Here is a 17,619-nt window from a genome sequence, read left to right on the forward strand (position 1 = left end):
AATGGGACCTCATTTTTATCACTCAATGTCCATTCAAGAGTCCAAAAGGACAGTACTTTACGTCCAAAACACAACATGCACCACCTTGTGGATTTTTGGACAAGAAATGGGTCTTTTAAAAGAAAATGAAGAGATCTAAACATATAAGCATAAAGTTTGGAACTTTATACCTTCTGGGGTTTCTTGAGCACGAAATAGCTTCAAATCTACAAGCTTGGTCACTTCCTTCAACTCTTTGATGCAATGGTTTCCTCTTAAACACCCAAGAACACACCAAATGAGCTAAAACACACAAAGGGGAGGCTAGGGTTTTAGAGATACGAGTTTGATCCATGGAGGCTGAGGTAAAAGGGGTGTTGGTGCACATCATGTTGCTTATATAGGCGCCAAACCCTAAATATTAGGGTTTTCACTCCTAACGGTAGTACGCCCAACGTACACAAGTGTACGCCAAGCGTACTAAGGCGGATCCTTATACACTTAGCGTACTCCAACGTATGTGCAACGTACACCCCCTTTTGGTCAAATTTGCAAATCTGGCCCTAATACTTGTCTTGGCTCTACATTCTAAGTCCCCAAGGGCTATAACTAACAAAGCAAAGATAGAAGAGGGTTCGGAAATACCTGAAAATCTCGGGGTGTTACATTTTGCAAATAAGTATAATATATCGGTTATATGATGTGGTATATCTCGGTTATCATTTGAGTTTACTTATTTGACATGGTAAACAAGGTGTTTAAGAATTCAATATACAAAATAGTATGTTTATATAAGGTTAAATCTCCCATTAAAAGTTATATAGTTTTAAGGTTTACCTTAATGTGTCATGTATTTTAGTACCTTTCCACAAAAAAAGTTGACAATCAATATAATATATCGGTTATCATTAGAGTTTACTTATTTTATGTGGGTTTTTGGCTCATCGTAAAATTGTTAGATATTTAAAGAAATAGGAAGTGATTTGGAGCATTTTTTGTTCAATAATATGGAAGATAATATGGGTAATAGAGTTTTTGAAGATTTTGATTCATACTGTGGAAAATATAACCTAATTTCTAATGATGATGAAAGTATGATATATCGATATTTGAATGTCATGGAAGGAATTAGTTGGATAGGTAAAATGACAATGATAAAATTTGCAACCTTTGATTAGTGGAAAGTTGAAAATGAAGAGAAAAAATGTTATTCAAAATTGGATTACTATTTTTGGCTATTTTGTGAATTTTAAAATGTTGGATTCGGGTTGCCTTCCAATGGGCCAAAAAAAAGAAGATACATAAATGAAGCTACTGGGCTAAATGACAGAAAGAATGTGGTATTAATTACATTGAAACTTATAACTTTTTTGGGCCAACATATTAGGTTTTTGTTTGACCAAACTTTAATGACAAAAAAACTCTACATTTTTGTTGTAGGTGAGCTTAAATCACATTTTTTGGGTTGGGTTTACTCCAAAAGAACAAAGGTGCATTTTGGGCTTAAAGAATGACGTTCGTTTGTGTAAAAGATGATGCACTGATGCTAAAGGATGTGAATAGGGTTTGTGTGGGCGGGTGTTTCCTGTATCATTAGTGACCCGGACAAGCTAAATGGAAAAATGTTTATTAATCAAACTTTGGTTATTAATTTGAAGTAAGAGGCCACCAAATTAATTGAAGTTGAGAAGCAAAGGAACAAAAATCTTTCCATGGAGTACACTGGATTTAGGGGGTGTTTGGTACGGAGAAAATGAATTGAACCAATAAATGGAAATACAGAGAAAGAATTATGATAGGGAAAGAGAAATGATTTTTCTGTTTGGTACAACTAAGAATTCACCAGAGAGACTTACCCGATAATCAATTCTCTTGTTTGGTTTTATTAAACAGTGGAATAGAAATAAATTTTTTAACTATGTTTATCATTTTCAATCAGACATTCTTTTAGGATATTTTCATTATGATTGAAATATTAATTTCTCACATTAAGCATTTTTATATTTCTAATTTTTCATTTTCTCAGTTATATTTTACCAAATACCTTTTAATAATTGTCGATTAAACCTACAAACATGTTAATGATCAAACTATATGGAAGCTATATTTCAACATCAGGAACTCTATATGGAAGCTATAGTTCAACATCAGGAACTCCAAATTTGACTTATGCCGTCCAAAAGAAACTTCAAGTTTGACATTTAAATGTCAAATATGTAATTTTAACTTCAAAAGCAATGTTCCGGAAGCAATATTTCACCATGAAAATTGCACTCTCGTAGGTGCGTAATTTAAAAAACAAGAAACTCCTTGCTTCACTATCATCTTCATTTATTGAAATCGATCATACCATAAACACTCAAACACATTATAATTCAAAAAAAAACTGATGAATTAGAACACATGAGCAGTTAAATTGATTATACGAAAAAAAAAGTTACCTTAATTGGAGAATTATGGGTTCCCAAGATCAACAGGTAGAAGAATTTGTTTAAGGGCATAATCACACAATAAGATTGACACAAAAGGAATGAGGAATACATGGGCCGATGTTCAGTCACTAATCAAATATGAAATCGAAGGCAGAAGGCGGCGTGCAGTTGAAATCGAAGGTGGAAGGGGAAAAATTGAAGCAGAAAAAAGATGGAATCAAAGACAGAAGACGACGTGCAGTTGACATCGAAGGTGGAAGGGGAAAAATTGAAGCAATAAATAAATAAATAAATGTGTGCATGGATCAAACTAGGGAGAGCATTCTTTGATTTTCAAATCTCCGTTTTTTTTTTCTTTTCTTGGGAGGCCTTCAAGCCTCAATTCTCACATTTTCCCTCTAAATAATAAAGAAATAAACTCATGGAAATGAATCCGTTTTTTTTCTTAATTCTCTACATTTTAATACAAAACAAACAAGGGAAATAGAAACAATTTCATTTCCCTGTACCAAACACCCTCTTAGAGTCTTCAAAGTGTGTTACATTGGGTTCATTCCTTTCATTGGAACTGAATTTGGATTTTGATTGGTGGGAAGTATATATCTAGATTTATGCATAATTGTTTTTATTTAACGTTTTAGTTTGTTTAGGTTTTTTTCTCTCTTTCCTTGTAATTTTTTTATTTTCGTTAAAGTATACAGAAATAAATTGTTTATTATGTTGAAGATCAGTTACAATTTCAACCATAAAGCATACTAAGAGTTTAAAGATATCATAAAACCTAACTCACAACCTCACATTTATACCAAATTGTTGAGCACAACTCTTTTGTTGGATTACATTGACACTGTTTTATTACAACTTGAGAATAATTAATAGGATCAAGTCTATAAGGACTTACAAAACAAAAATACTCTAGGACGTTACTATTATATTTTGCTTTTCCAAAATATTAAAGAAAATGAGCTCCTTAGCTATTTATAGGTGTCTCCCACCTACATGTAGGAAGGTTCTAGGTTTTCCTAAGAACTTGGTACATTAAAGACAATTCTAGAATATTATACCACACTAGATTAGTATTCATAAGGTTTTGCATGTTTTAAAAATGTTCCGCTATGTCGTAGAAAGTCTATAACTTTCTAAAATCTTTGAGGGTATTTTAAGACGTTTTTAAATCTTATGGTATCTTATAAGATATTATAGATTCTTTCGTAACATTATAGAACATTTTAACATTTTCTAATAACAAGTTTATATTAAAACTGGGTTACACTCTATTAGACTAGTGATGATCTTTAAACATATATAACATACAATCTCCACTTTAAGAAATCTTATATATAACATACAATCTCCACTTTAAGAAATCTTCATTACTTGGACCTGACTGATGCTCTTTTTCTTGATGCTTTCTTTCTTGAAACACTGAAACCACATATTTAACTTCTTATATTTAACTTCTTTGCATGAGACATCATATGATACGAGGAATACCATATTGTCTTCTATTAAAGGATAAACATTCCACGTGACAATTACAACTATTGTACAATCTTTGAAATCAACCAAAGTTTTGCGCCAAATAACTTTTAGTAGATATGTTTCTTAGTTAGGTTTGTTCAATGATGAAAGATTTCATATGAAAACTATAATGTTACATTTTGCATATATTATATAGACTTAGTTGTGTCAATTGTGTTAAATGTCAATTGATTTTTGAATTGAAATATCATCATTGCTAGTACTCAAAGACTATTTAGAAGTGAAAAATAATAAAATAGTATGTAAAATAATAAAATAGTTCGAAAAAACATGTCCAATATGAATTTCTATTATTTTCCCACATATTCGTTATCTAATTCATCCTAAAATAACAAAGTTTTTCATGAAAAAGAAAAATCGTCTAGGCCCAATTGTTACATATGACACCGAGCCCAATGAAATCCTTATAAGGTTATAATGTTATATCTTCTAAAACCCTAATCCATAGATTCACTCTTTCACCGTCGCTGTGCGGTTCATAGGCAGGAGAGAGCGCAACAATGGGTATGGCTTCCTTCCGTGATCTCTGATTCTGCAAATCCATGGTTTATATAATCTGTTTTCCTTGGTTGAATGTGGATGATGAGGTTTTAATTAGTTGAAACGCCGTGTGCTTTTGGTGGTTCTAACAGGTGCTTACACTTATGTTTCGGAGCTATGGAGGAAGAAGCAATCGGATGTGATGAGATTTATGCAGCGGGTGAGGTGCTGGGAATATCGCCAGCTTCCTTCCATTGTCCGTGTCACTCATCCTACCCGACCCGATAAGGCTCGTCGTATGGGTTACAAAGCCAAGCAGGTATATTTCTTCGTTTTCTCCCCAATTGCTTGTCTGTGATTTGTAAGCTTACACAAAAGGAAATGTATTCATATTATCATATCAATCAAACAATACTTAGGTTTACTAAGGTTGGCCAAAATGATTGAAATCCAATCTCTTAATTAATCAAAATGATTGTATTTGCAGGGCTATGTGATCTATCGTGTTCGTGTGAGGCGTGGTGGAAGGAAGAGGCCAGTTCCTAAAGGTATCGTCTATGGAAAGCCCACAAACCAGGGAGTTACCCAACTCAAGTTCCAACGTAGCAAGAGATCTGTTGCTGAAGAACGAGCTGGAAGAAAATTAGGTGGCCTTAAGGTTCTCAACTCTTACTGGCTCAATGAGGTATGCTAATTTCTTCTTTTACGGCTGTTTCCTTTAGAGTAACTCAATGCGATATCTACTCATTTTGAACAATTATACGTTGGCTTTTTCTTTATTAACTTGATGATTTAATTGGTTTAACCATAAAGGGTCTTAATGTATTAAGACACTAATCCTTTACAGAGCATGTTGAATCCTAACTTTTACAAATTTGGCAAGTTTGTTGTTATTCTCTGAAATGTTTTTTGAACATGTTTATGTAGGACTCTACCTACAAGTACTTTGAGGTGATCTTGGTGGATCCTGCCCATGCTGCGATCCGCAATGACCCACGGATCAACTGGATCTGTAACCCGGTACACAAGCACAGAGAGCTTCGTGGGCTGACATCAGCAGGAAAGAAATACAGAGGTCTACGTGGCAAGGGACACTTGAACCATAAGGCACGTCCTTCTAGGAGAGCAACATGGAAAAGGAACAACACTCTTTCACTTCGTCGATACCGTTGATGATGATGATGATGATGGGTTTAAAGGGTTGTTATTATTATTATTATGTCTGGTTTTTTCTTAGTTTTAAATTTCTGTTTTGGGATTTTGGACGCAATGTTTTTGGTTAATTATGGTTTAAGAACCAAGTTCAGTTTGTCATTTGAGAGATATTTGTTTCTGTTGTTTATTGAAAGAGAATGATGCTTTTAAAAGGTAGTTTTGTTGCTAACTTTGGGGTTGGGATGGTCTGGACCGTTTCAGACCTTCATACATGAGATGGTCACTGGTTACTGAGTGTTGGTCAACAAGTATGAGTCATTGTCAAGATCTTTGACCTTCGTTATGAAATGAAAATTTTGGGCACATTCTAGAGTTTTCAAATTTTATTTTTTCTCAAATTCAAAATCCCACAAAACTAACACAATTTAAACTAAGGATGTAAAGAGCAGGATGTTATGTATGATTGTTTTTCATTTTGAAAAAATGTGATTGGAAAGTCAAATTAGAAAATAAACTATTTAATATTAAATAGTTGCAAGTTTAAACTTATTATATAAAACTTCAGATCTAAACTATTGGGTTGTTTTTTTTAGCATTTGAAATGTTAAATCTGGATGGTTCACAATCTTTGAAAGAATATGTGTCTTGAGTGATATGTATATTTTATTTAAAAGCTTTGATCGAATTTGTCTCTAATTTAAAACACACTATAAAGTTGTTGAACGGGAAAAAATTGTTTTCCCTTTTTATTAAAAATTGCAGAACGACATCAAATAAAATCTTTAAAATAAAGTAAATGAAATTGCTAATTAAACAAGTGAAGCTATCACTTCAAATTGTCTTCCAATAGAAGCTTATGCCAGGCCTATTAGCTAATACCAAGGAGTGGTGAAACTCTTGTTGCAAAACTTGACAACTTAGCTCTTGTCTTTTTGTTGCTAACGTTAACAGATTAGAACACATGAGCACCATAACACAAGCTAAGAATAAAAACTACAATCATCTGCAAAAACCCGTTCGTAGCACAAGCATAATTATATCGACAAGCAAATGACCACATATCAAGCGCTAACAACATTAATCATATGAATGATTAAATATTTTCCACAATTTAAGAGCCAGACACCACAAAGCCTACAATTTTATGAGATGTATTACTTTGAACCCAATATAGGACACATCTAGATTAAACGAGATAAATCATACAAGGACAATTAATTATTGGGATAGGAAGAAGACAAACACAAAACCCTAGAACCAATATGATTTTAGGGTACAATCGATGAATTGAATCGTAGATTGTAGTATTGTTTTCTGGGACCGATTTAGGCAAAATGTTTAAAAAAAATCAACGATGGTAAATGATTTAAGCAACATCAGTGTTTCGAGGAAGATGGTTGCGACACTTGTGGCTTCGAGGAAGGAGGAAGACGACGAGGGTAGTGTGGTTGGGGAAGGATGGTGGCATGAACGAGTGTTTGGAGGTGTAAAGGCGCATGAAAGAAAATAGAAAAGGAAGAAAGAAATTGGTTTTGTGGGTATGAAGAGAACTCTTGCATAACTGGATGGTTCTTAATCGTATTTAGTTGAATGGTTAATATGGTTCCGAACTAGAGGCTTAAATTTGACAAATCAAAAGCTCTTAATGATTGAACTATTTGGAGGTTGCCTCTTAATGGAACCATTAAGAGGTTATTAAATTGAGCCTAACTAATGAGCTATATCGTTTTTCCCTTCTATTGTATTATCTTTATTTTTCTCATAAATCTTACGAGGCAATAAGAATTAACTAAAAAAATCTTATATTTGTCGACAATTATAAAGTCATTAAATAAACAAATAACAACGCACCAAGTTGTGATTTTGTATGCCGCTTCATACGATATGTCATGTTCAGTTTCAAGCTCAAGGGACAAATTTTGAGGTTCGATTTTGAGTAGAAAAGAGAAACAATTTAAGATTATACATTGAATATTTGAACTAATATGTGAGCTCAATTTTTCTAGTGTTTGGAAATAATTTAGAATTTACACTTTTAAAATTTAAAAACCATTTAAAAAAAAGTAATTAGGATTGTAGCTTTGCTACAAAACGATCCTATTGAGATTCATGTTGTTTTTGGTTTATGGGACCTTAGGATCTTATAATATTATCAAGATCCCGTTCTTAAAAACTCTGATATATATACCCATTAGTCTTTCTTTGTTAGGATTTAACTTTTTATGCATTTGTTTTTATTTAAGTTTCCTTCCACATATATATTTTACTTTTAAAATATTTTTTAGACATTATTGCTTTAGTGAGAAGTCCACATAAAGATCAAAAATCCAAATTGACATTAGTCGATAAAACTCAAGCGACTCGTGATTCAATAGTGTAAGGTCTATACTCAAGATCAACTCATCAAAATATCATTCAAGTTGATTGCTATTTCACTAAATGTACTAGAATCTTCACTTCACTTGGATTAAATGAGCTCGCAAACTTCTTTCTTTTTCCTGTATCTTCAAATAAAAAAACATTTAGTAAACAAAAGTATTTCTTAAATTATTTTCATTATGTGCAAACATACGCACAATTTATGTATCAAAAAAACGAAAATAGTTCACCTTAAGTGTCATGACGACACGCATCCATCTTTGTAGCTCTGCCAAAGACTCTTTTTCTTCTTTTGCGATGATTGAAAGTTCGGTTAACAAATAACATGAATTCTCCACCTATATATTAAAAACCATGTGACATGTTAGTAAAAATTATAACAATATAATTGTATTTCAACTCTGTTTTTTTTTTTTTTTGGGTTCAATATTCTCTTACTAAATCTTTTTACTTATCCTTCTATTATTGGATCATGACAAATATCAAAATAATGAGATGACAGAAAAAAGAAAGGTGCATTACACATATCAATAATTAATTAGGTAAGATGATGAAATAGAAAAATAAAATATGTAGAAATTTTATTTTCTGTTTTTTTTACCTGACAATTTAATTTTGGGATTGTTGATTCTATATCTTCCAAGAGTCTTGTGGCGTTGTCCAACGCGTCACGAACCATTAAAATCTCTCCCTATGTAAATACAACATGATAAAAATGTTTAAATAATATTTTAGAAACTTAGGAGAAATATAATTGAAATGAAATTAAGAATGTACCTTAGAATCATCAACCAATGGGATATTGACAGATGCTACAGACAATTTTCTAACCATTCGACCTACAGCTTCAGAGTTTTTAGCCTCCAATTTCGGCCATTTTTCTAACAAGAATAACTGTGAGTTCATAATATGATACAATCTGATGTCTCTTTCGAGCTTTTCTAATTCCATCCGCTTTACCATGTTCGAATTTCTTATCGCAAGTATCTTGAGCCATGCATTGAACGTTTTCTTCTGCATAAAAATACAACTACAAACATAAGAGATCACTAAATTCATACTTGATCATGTATCTTTGATCTTTCTTGTTCATGAAAATACCTCTGCCAAGCTTTTCACGGTGGACATTGCAGCCTGAGCTCGAGCATTTGCAAACCGCCATTGCAATAACCGATTGTTCATCAGTTTTGAACAATGCCGATCTGCTTCTTCCGATGACGCAACTTTCTTTTGCTTAAAGTACTTTAAAACTCCGCTGATTCTACCACCACCGCCGCCGCCACCCTCACCGCTGCTCCTGCCACCTGTACTTGGCGTCTTTGGCGGCACCACCGCTGTCAAAATAGGCGGAGCCCTCCCCGGAGATAAAGCCCACGCGGAAGGAGATGTGGGTTTTTTTCGTGGCAGAAACCGGGTAAACGTTCCGTCTCCTCCATTGCTATCGGCGTCTGAAGACTTCTTCTTTTTAACCACCGGATTAGTGACTCCGGTATTGATCTTCATCGGCTTCGGGAGGTTAATCATGAAACTGTTTACTTCCATCTCCTTAAAATTTCTCGTTTTTGAAGTGGATGTTGAGCGCGATTTGGAGACTGTGTTTGATCTGTTGGATAATGTGGTGGTGGGAGGCGGAGATATGGCTGGATTTTCGCTTTTGCAACGTATCAGACGGGGCAATGGTTGTTTTCCGGCGGGTGATGGGTGGTGGAGACGGCTGCTGGATCGAGGACGTTGATCCATTTTGAATTTGTTGAAGTTTCTGGAAACGAATTGGTGGAATTTATGTGAGTTGAGGGTTGCATGGAAGTCAACGTTTTGACTTAATTACGCATGTAATATTGAGACTTGAGAGCACGTTTAGGGTTGTTGGCTTGAAGTCAACTTTTGGACCATGCAATGTTGAGAGCATGTAGTGTTTAATTTCTTGCCAAATTTTGTCGCCATATATGTTTTTATAGTGTGGGTGTGTAAATTCATTTGAACTTATATTATTAAAAAAACTTAAGCCACTTATATTGATTCTCGTTCGGTTTAATACAACCTCACGATAACAGTGATGAATATGATAAATTAGGGAACTCGAGCTTTGAAAGGGTCAGAGATAATGCCATGATGAATGATTATCTATGGTACACGAAATTATGATATAAATATTAGGCAATTGATTATGAGAATCGATGTTGGTGAAGTAAGAAGAACCAAAGGGAGTTTTCTTATAATTGCAAATAATAATGTTGGTGTGTAAAGAGAAGAAAATTCAACACTCTTTTATCAATCATGTTAACATGCCATCATATGCTAACATCGCATAAGTGTTTCTCATTATTTGTCATCATGGCAACACTAGGGTATATGTTATAAGTCTATCTAAGTATATATGCATTACATTGAAGGTCAAATGCCACATTTGTATAGTTTCACTTTCACATTGATGAAACGCCACTTCATTGGACTCAAAGATTGGACTCAAGGATGAGTGTTTGAATGGGTCGTATGATTTCCTTGTCTAGAACCTTGAATCACCCGCAAAAACATATATAAGCGTTTGTCGTAACCTGGGGTGTGGCCTCCTGATCACACTCTCGCACCGGACGAAAAGGACCAGTTGAAAGAATGAGTATTTGCTTTCCTTGAACATTTGTTGACGTATGGTATTATAAGGTTGGTGGCATCAAACATGTTTTGATTTTTTGTGTAGCACAAGGTGTACGGTACGAAGTAGGGGTGTTTGCAGTGCGGTTTATAGCCAAAATCACAAACCGCACCACATATGTAGTTTGAGTTTTTCGAAAACCACAAACCGCGCCGTGAACTATGTAAACCGCATTTTGCGGCGCGGTTTATGTGGTTTGCAGAATTATGTATTGTATAAAAGTATTATACGATATAAAAAAAGAATTAACACAAAGAATGATATTTATGATAAATGACACATAGAGGTTAAACTACACGATTATCAATAACTTGAATGAAATAAATTTTTTTATCTTAGTTATGAAATGAGTTAAATCCATATCTTGCATCCTTCAATCTTCGATCGGTTTCTTCCTTTGTTTATATGTATGAACAATTGGTTATATATATATATATATATATATATATATATATATATATATATATATATATATATATATATATTGCGGTGCAGTTTAAACCGCGATTTCATATTTAAAAACCATAAACCGCACCACGTAGTGTGTTTTGACAAAATTAGAAACCACAAACCGCACCGCGAATGTTCCAAAACGCATTATATGGTGCGGTGTAATGTGGTGCGGGCGGTTTATGCAATTTTCTGCACACCCCTAGTACGAATTACCCTATACAATAGTACTTCTCGTGCTTCGCTTGATAAATTGGTGCACGATCGTTTGGGTTAAGGTTACCCACTAATTATTATTTCGTTCAAAATGTGTTTGGATATTACCATATTCATATCATTCAGTTGAACCAAATGTCATCAACCGTATGTTGGTGTTTGAGTTACTTTGCTTGAGTTTAAAATTATCCTAAATGTTATTATATTCAAGGCTTTTTATGGATGGATTGCAAATGGACTCTCGTACCTTTTCACACCCTAGAAATGTCTCAAGCGGTTCTTGGTATTTTCAACTAGTATATAATCCGTGGTAACCAAAATTATAAAATTAGTTAAACTTCATATAAATTTATATTTATTAATTAGTTATTTTAGACAAATCGGTTTGAATAAATTATTAATTAAGAGATATATAAAAATTTTAAAGTTATTATAACTTCAAATTTAATATATAATTATAAAATATAAATTTGAATTTTAAATTTAGTTGCCTAATATATCTACATGACATATGGCATAATATTAATGATGAGTTGTATCAGAGTGATACTTGGCAAAAGGATATTAAAATTATTCATTTATTAGAATAGGGATTAAAAGTTTGAAATATTTATTTAAAACATCATTTGTTAGGGTAAATGTAACATCTTGATTTCTAGGTATTCCATTTTGACCCTTGGTTTGAGTACTGTTTGCAAAATTAGTCCCGAGTGGCATTTTTGTAATTTTGAGGCATGCATGCGTACGCTAGGCGTACATTGCGTACGCAAGGTGTACGTAGCCACGTTGCAAACCCTAATTTTTAGGATTTGGACTCTATTTAAGCATCATTATAGCCCCATACCCTTTCTTAACTCCAACGTTGTAACACCTAGATCCCCGTTACGTATTTAAATATTTATTTAATCATTTTCACAAGGCAACTCGACGAGTTGGTAGCCCCAAACTCGTCGAGTAGAGATAGAGAAGGACGCAGGGTTTGAAGTCTACTCGACGAGTTGGGAAGCCCTAACTCGACGAGTTGGGAAGCCCTAACTCGACAAGTAGGACCGCCAGAATGAAACCCTAATTTTAAGGGTTTGGCACCCTATCTAAAGAACATAAAACCCCCTTGTGGCCTCCCTAATCGTCTCCCATTGTCCAGAAAACCCTAATCAGTGAGCTTGAGCTTTGTGTGAGTGTGTGAACCATTTTGAGTGATTTGGTGTGATTTGAAGCTTGTGAGAAGAAGAAGATGCTAGAGGAATCCAAGAGAAGGTTGTAGATCCATAAGCAAAATCACATTTCCTTCACTTTCTGGTAATCAGGTCCATACCTTGGCCATTTGTTTTCTAGATCTTCTTATGGGGTAGTTAGGGCATTTTTGAGTTCATGTTGGAACCATTCATGAGTGCAAGCATGAGTGGGTGTATCTTCTACAAATCTAGGTCCTTGAGGGACTCTGTGGCATAAAGGTGCCAATTTTATGGCCATGGGAGTCCCATGCACCTTATGAGTCACCTTTTTGGACCTTTCGAGCTAAAAACCCCATGCATGCACGTAAAGTTAGAAACTTTATGTGATATAAGGACCTTAGGTGTAACGCCCCGTTCCTGGTACGTATTTATTTTGATTAATGTTTCTTTTTGGAAGAGCTACTCGGTGAGTTGTAGTCCTAACTCACCGAGTAGATGTCGAGTTGGATGCGGGCTTTAAGTGATCTACTCGGTGAGTCCACGCCTGGACTCGGCGAGTAGGCCAGTCAGGAGGAAACCCCAATCCTTAGGGTTTGCACCCTATTTAAACGTCCCTATAGCCCCATCTCAGCCTCCATCACCCTCAGAGCGTTCCTTATCGAAACCCTATCCTCCATTGGTGAGCTTGAGTGATTGTTGACTTATGAAGGGACTTTTGGTGCACTTTGGAGCAAGTGGAAGAAGGGAGAGGTTGAAGAGGTCAAGGAAGGGGACTTAGATCCAGAACACATTCGTTTGTGGTCATCCATTCTGGTAATAAAGTTTCCATCTTGATTATTGATCTATTAAATCTTGTTTGTGCATAAATTGTTGCTTTTAAGCCCTAAAACCGTAAATCCTTTGTAAAGAAACCTTATGGTTGGGTTATACTTCAGATCTGGACTCTCATTACCTTCTAAAAGTGTTAAGTTTCAGTCATATTTGTGATTAAGGTCCCTCTTAAGCTTAGAACCCCATTAAGAGCTTAGTTTGGACATTTGAAGCTCCTAAAGCCATGCATGCACGTAAAGTTTACAACTTTACATGATAAGCATGCCCTAGAAGCCTAGATCTGTGGTTTGGAGCTGCTGCATGGCTCAAATCAGGTCTATATGGAAAAAGGACTGAATGAACTCAGCGAGTAGAATGTTGGACTCGGCGAGTCCTATGAAGATAGCCGTGAACTCGGCGAGTTGGATGAGCAACTCAGCAAGTCCGATGAAGATTGCCTTAGACTCGACGAGTTGTTCTTCAACTCGGGGAGTCGGATAAACTTGGACTCAGTATACGTGTATCGAAGAAGAACGCGTCGAGTCTTCGCTAAGCTCGACGAGTATAAATGAGTATAAAACTATAACAGATGGAAGGGACTCGGTGAGTTGGCGAGCCAACTGGGCGATTCCGGTCAACCAGGAGTTGAATTTGACCACGATGTTGACTTTGACCGGGGGTAAAATAGTCATTTTACGCTAAGATTAGTTATCAGTATTTGACTTAGTGTTTATGGAAATTGTAGCCGGGGAGTTCCGGTTTAATAGTCAGGCGCTCAGCAAGCATACTTTCAGTAGCTACTTCGTGGTGAGTTACCTTCTAGTAGCAGTGGGTCTAAGGCCACAATGCCGACCCACTAGTAGGAATTATATGATTAGATGATTGTCTCTGTGATATTCACCTAGGATTGCCACTACCTATGTTATGTTTATGTGTGTGTATGATATGATGTTATGTGCTAGTGATAGAAAGGGAGACCAACACCCAGATATGCTAGTCAGTATCCGGTCGAAAGGACCAAAGGGGAGACCAGCACCCAGATATGCTAGTCAGTATCCAGTCGAGAGGACCGAAGGGGTAGGTCGGGCACCCAGATATGCCTGACAATATTTGTATGTTATGTGGTTATTTGGTATGCGGTACGATGGGGGAATTCACTAAGCTTTGTGCTTACGATTTTTAGTTGTTGTTTCAGGTACCTCTTCAGCCAAGGGGAAGAAGCTGGCGCGGTAGCGGCATATCACACACACTCTTGTTTTTCCGCACTATGAGACATTCTGGGATTTGTACATTGATATTATTATGATTTACGTTCTGTTTTACAACGCGAGGCATGTTTTATTAAATGATATGGTCGAATAATATTTTGTTACAAACGTTATGCAAATCACTTAATTAAAAATGAAATTTTTGGCCCATAATTTTTGGGATGTTACATTAGGGGTCCATATCTATGTTTTTCAGTGTCACTGTCACACCCCAAAACCAGGAACGGTGGAAACGTTATGGGGCGGAGGACGTCATGTACAATATCACAACAATGTAAAGTAGTAAACAAGCAATAACATCATCCATTGCATTAATAATATAATTATTATACAAATGTGTTCTGTTAAATTTTGATAAACACTAAAGCATAAATCAAAATGAAAGATGGGTCTTGAACAAGCTCCATCTTCCTTTCTCCTTGCATCGGTACCTATCTATGATAACCTGAGGATACAAGTAATTTTGAAAGCGAGTATCAGCTTTGAAGCTGGTGAGATCATAAGTATTTTAGTGTCTTAATTTGTATATAAGTATTTGTATGTAAGAATTTGTATATGAACTGTAAGTAATTGAAAATGTTTGTAAAACAACTGTAAACGTTTGAAAAACCCTAGAAATCCCTATGATTCCTACTATTATAACATGGAGTCTTCTACCAAGACTTAATTGATCTCTATATAGCCTTTTACCAAGGCATCTAGTGTATGTGTGTGTCTCTTGTAGGAGTGTGTATTTTCCCAAGTTTGACTACCATTAATCAAAAAGATAGTTTCTACATTATCGTACGTCGTGTGAATGTTCACGAAGTGAATGTAATGGTAAAATGGAATAGTACTATGGTGTAGCACCGAACTACAATCGTACCAATTACCTTAAGTCTAGGGTAATACTTCTAAGTATTGTAGTAATTGTAATAAATGACCACATCGGTACTCAACTGCCTTATTTGAGGGATAAGGTATAATGTGATGTCTAGATCCCAGACTATACGCTCCCCTATCAAAGGGATTTTGGGACCTACCCATGACCCCTGCATATATGCAAGCCATGAGCATCCACATTACTATGATCATGTATACTCGATATAACGATCACAATTACGTTGTGATTCATCGGTATAGTTAGATCCTGAATTGGTTCCATGCTATAGCACCTAGTGACGTTTGTCCTATGTATATGTAAGTGTGATCATGTAAGTGATCATGTAGTAGTTCTCATGTAAGTGTGATCATGTATACATATCTATGTAATAGTATAGTAATATACTGTAATGTTCCACGTATGCTAGTTGTAAAGTGTGATCTCTCTCTCTATCTAGCATGTATAGTAATGTACTCGTTCTAGTATCATTGTATATGTTCTTCTCTAGTATAGTTGTATATGTTCTTCTCTAGTATAGTTGTATATGTTCTTCTCTAGTAGTAAGTATTGACTCATGAATGAACTGACTCATAGTATGATATTGTGTTCTAGTAATACTTCTAGTGTCTTCCTAAACTACCCATATGGTAGTTTACTAGTAATCTAACTGGTATGTATGGACATGGATGTATACCCTTGCTACCCAAGGGCATGGGATGAACTGGAAGGGCCTTTATGACCATATATGTACATATGTTATATAACTAATATTTAAACGACCTTCGGACGAGTACCCGATATCCCACCAGACCACATCTCAAGCGCGAAAAGGAAATAGGGTGGATAGCCTTCCTAAGTCTTTTAAACATTTATTATATAACTATACATATAGAGGCATGCAATTTATAATATAAAAGCATAAATAAGTTTTTTAAAACATTTGAAACATAATTATTATCTTAAGAAAAGACCGACTTGATGTCAATCTATAAAACAATTTGAAGGCATGGGTTTGATAAAACAGTTTAGTATAAAGAAACATTTGTTTGAAACACAATTGTAAATAAGTTTGAAATGTAATATACCGAGTAAAATGTACAGTGTAATAAAGAGTTTAAAACATATAAAATGTTTATCAAAATCATTTGAAGGAAACTGTTTGGTAAAACGGCTAATGTGTAGTAAATCATTTGAATGTTGCATATTAATCACACGTGATTGATATAATAACTAGCATAATTCTACTTATTAATCACATGTGATTGATATATTAAATAGTATGATTCTACTTGTATCCCCCCCCCCCTATAAAACATTTAAAAGTAGTTTAAAACATTGATTAAGGGGTATGAACTCACCTGCAGTAAGTGACTGAAATTGAACGGACTGTTATCGTAAGGAAGGATCGGACAAGTGCTTGGTGTCAAGTGAAGACTTTAGACACACAAAATGATCCTAATTACATATGAAGACATATGTATATAAATAATTAGTGATTAAAACACTAATTATACAAGTATAAACATTTTAACACGGGGAAAACACTTTTGGTCAAGTGCTAGGAGGCTAATGGGTTGCAACCAAGGAGTGCAAAGCCTCTAATGGGAGTTTATGATCAAATGACCATGTGCTTTGGAGTTTATGTCTTAGGGGAGTAAACTCCTGGCTGTAAACTCTCAACAAGGTCTCTAAATGAAGCCTATCATTTATACAACTAGTTTGGTGAATTGTTTTAAGGCTAAATCAAGTGTTTGGGCTTCCTATTAACTCCTTTGAGGAGTTTACAGCCCTGGGACCATATCCCATGGATATTACGGCCATAATCTCCTTTAGGGGAAAGTTTATGGTGCTTTCAAGGTTCTAACACTTCAAGGTTATGATCTATGTTGGGTTCTAGGCATAAGGAAGGAGTTAGGGTGTCATTTGACCCCTTTACAGGGGTTTACGGCCCAAGAACTTGTCTTGGCCGTAAACTCCTTAATACTTGTGATTCCTTATGTTTTCTAGGCTTTAAACACTTTAGGGTACATGTCTAAATTCAAGCCTAAGCCTTAGGTAGTGTTTGTGGCATCAAAACACCCCTAACTAGAGTTTTCAGCCCATGAACCAGTTGGCCATGTGTTTGCGGTCGTGAACACCCCTAGGTGTTGGTAGTTTGATTGTTTTGGGTATTAGACACATCAAGGTAATGTGCTATGCTAGTCTCTTGGCTTAATGA

The 17,619-nt window shown here is 35.2% G+C and overlaps 2 protein-coding genes across 2 annotated transcripts; one reads left to right on the forward strand and one right to left on the reverse strand.

Annotated features, from left to right (window-relative positions):
* Positions 1 to 4,348: 4,348 nt before the first annotated feature.
* On the forward strand, positions 4,349 to 5,747 carry LOC145016528 (large ribosomal subunit protein eL15). The gene is made up of 4 exons (XM_078974816.1): positions 4,349 to 4,457; positions 4,586 to 4,752; positions 4,921 to 5,118; positions 5,361 to 5,747. The coding sequence occupies exons 1-4, from the start codon at positions 4,454 to 4,456 to the stop codon at positions 5,604 to 5,606; spliced, it is 615 nt and encodes a 204-aa protein (XP_078830942.1). The 5' UTR covers positions 4,349 to 4,453; the 3' UTR covers positions 5,607 to 5,747.
* Positions 5,748 to 7,849: 2,102 nt separating this feature from the next.
* On the reverse strand, positions 7,850 to 9,702 carry QWRF7 (QWRF motif protein (DUF566)). Its single transcript, XM_078976035.1, has 5 exons — positions 9,069 to 9,702; positions 8,745 to 8,981; positions 8,569 to 8,658; positions 8,198 to 8,305; positions 7,850 to 8,086 (listed from the first exon to the last, which is right to left on the reverse strand). Exons 1-5 carry the CDS (start codon positions 9,507 to 9,509, stop codon positions 8,042 to 8,044), a joined length of 921 nt encoding a protein of 306 aa, XP_078832161.1. The 5' UTR covers positions 9,510 to 9,702; the 3' UTR covers positions 7,850 to 8,041.
* Between the last annotated feature and the right edge of the window lie 7,917 nt (positions 9,703 to 17,619).

The sequence above is a fragment of the Lactuca saligna genome, chromosome 9 (genome assembly GCF_052625555.1).
Source record: "Lactuca saligna cultivar CGN05327 chromosome 9, ASM5262555v1, whole genome shotgun sequence".
Classification (NCBI taxonomy): Eukaryota; Viridiplantae; Streptophyta; class Magnoliopsida; order Asterales; family Asteraceae; genus Lactuca; species Lactuca saligna.

Coding starts and splice junctions, on each gene's coding strand:
- LOC145016528 (XM_078974816.1), top strand. Junction 4,753..4,920: donor TGGGTTACAAAGCCAAGCAG/GTATATTTCTTC, acceptor TTGTATTTGCAG/GGCTATGTGATCTATCGTGT. Junction 5,119..5,360: donor ACTCTTACTGGCTCAATGAG/GTATGCTAATTT, acceptor ATGTTTATGTAG/GACTCTACCTACAAGTACTT.
- QWRF7 (XM_078976035.1), bottom strand. CDS start 9,509: ATGGAAGTAAACAGTTTCATGATTAACCTCCCGAAGCCGATGAAGATC. Junction 8,306..8,568: donor TCCCAAAATTAAATTGTCAG/GTAAAAAAAACA, acceptor TTTAATATATAG/GTGGAGAATTCATGTTATTT. Junction 8,087..8,197: donor GTGTCGTCATGACACTTAAG/GTGAACTATTTT, acceptor TTGAAGATACAG/GAAAAAGAAAGAAGTTTGCG.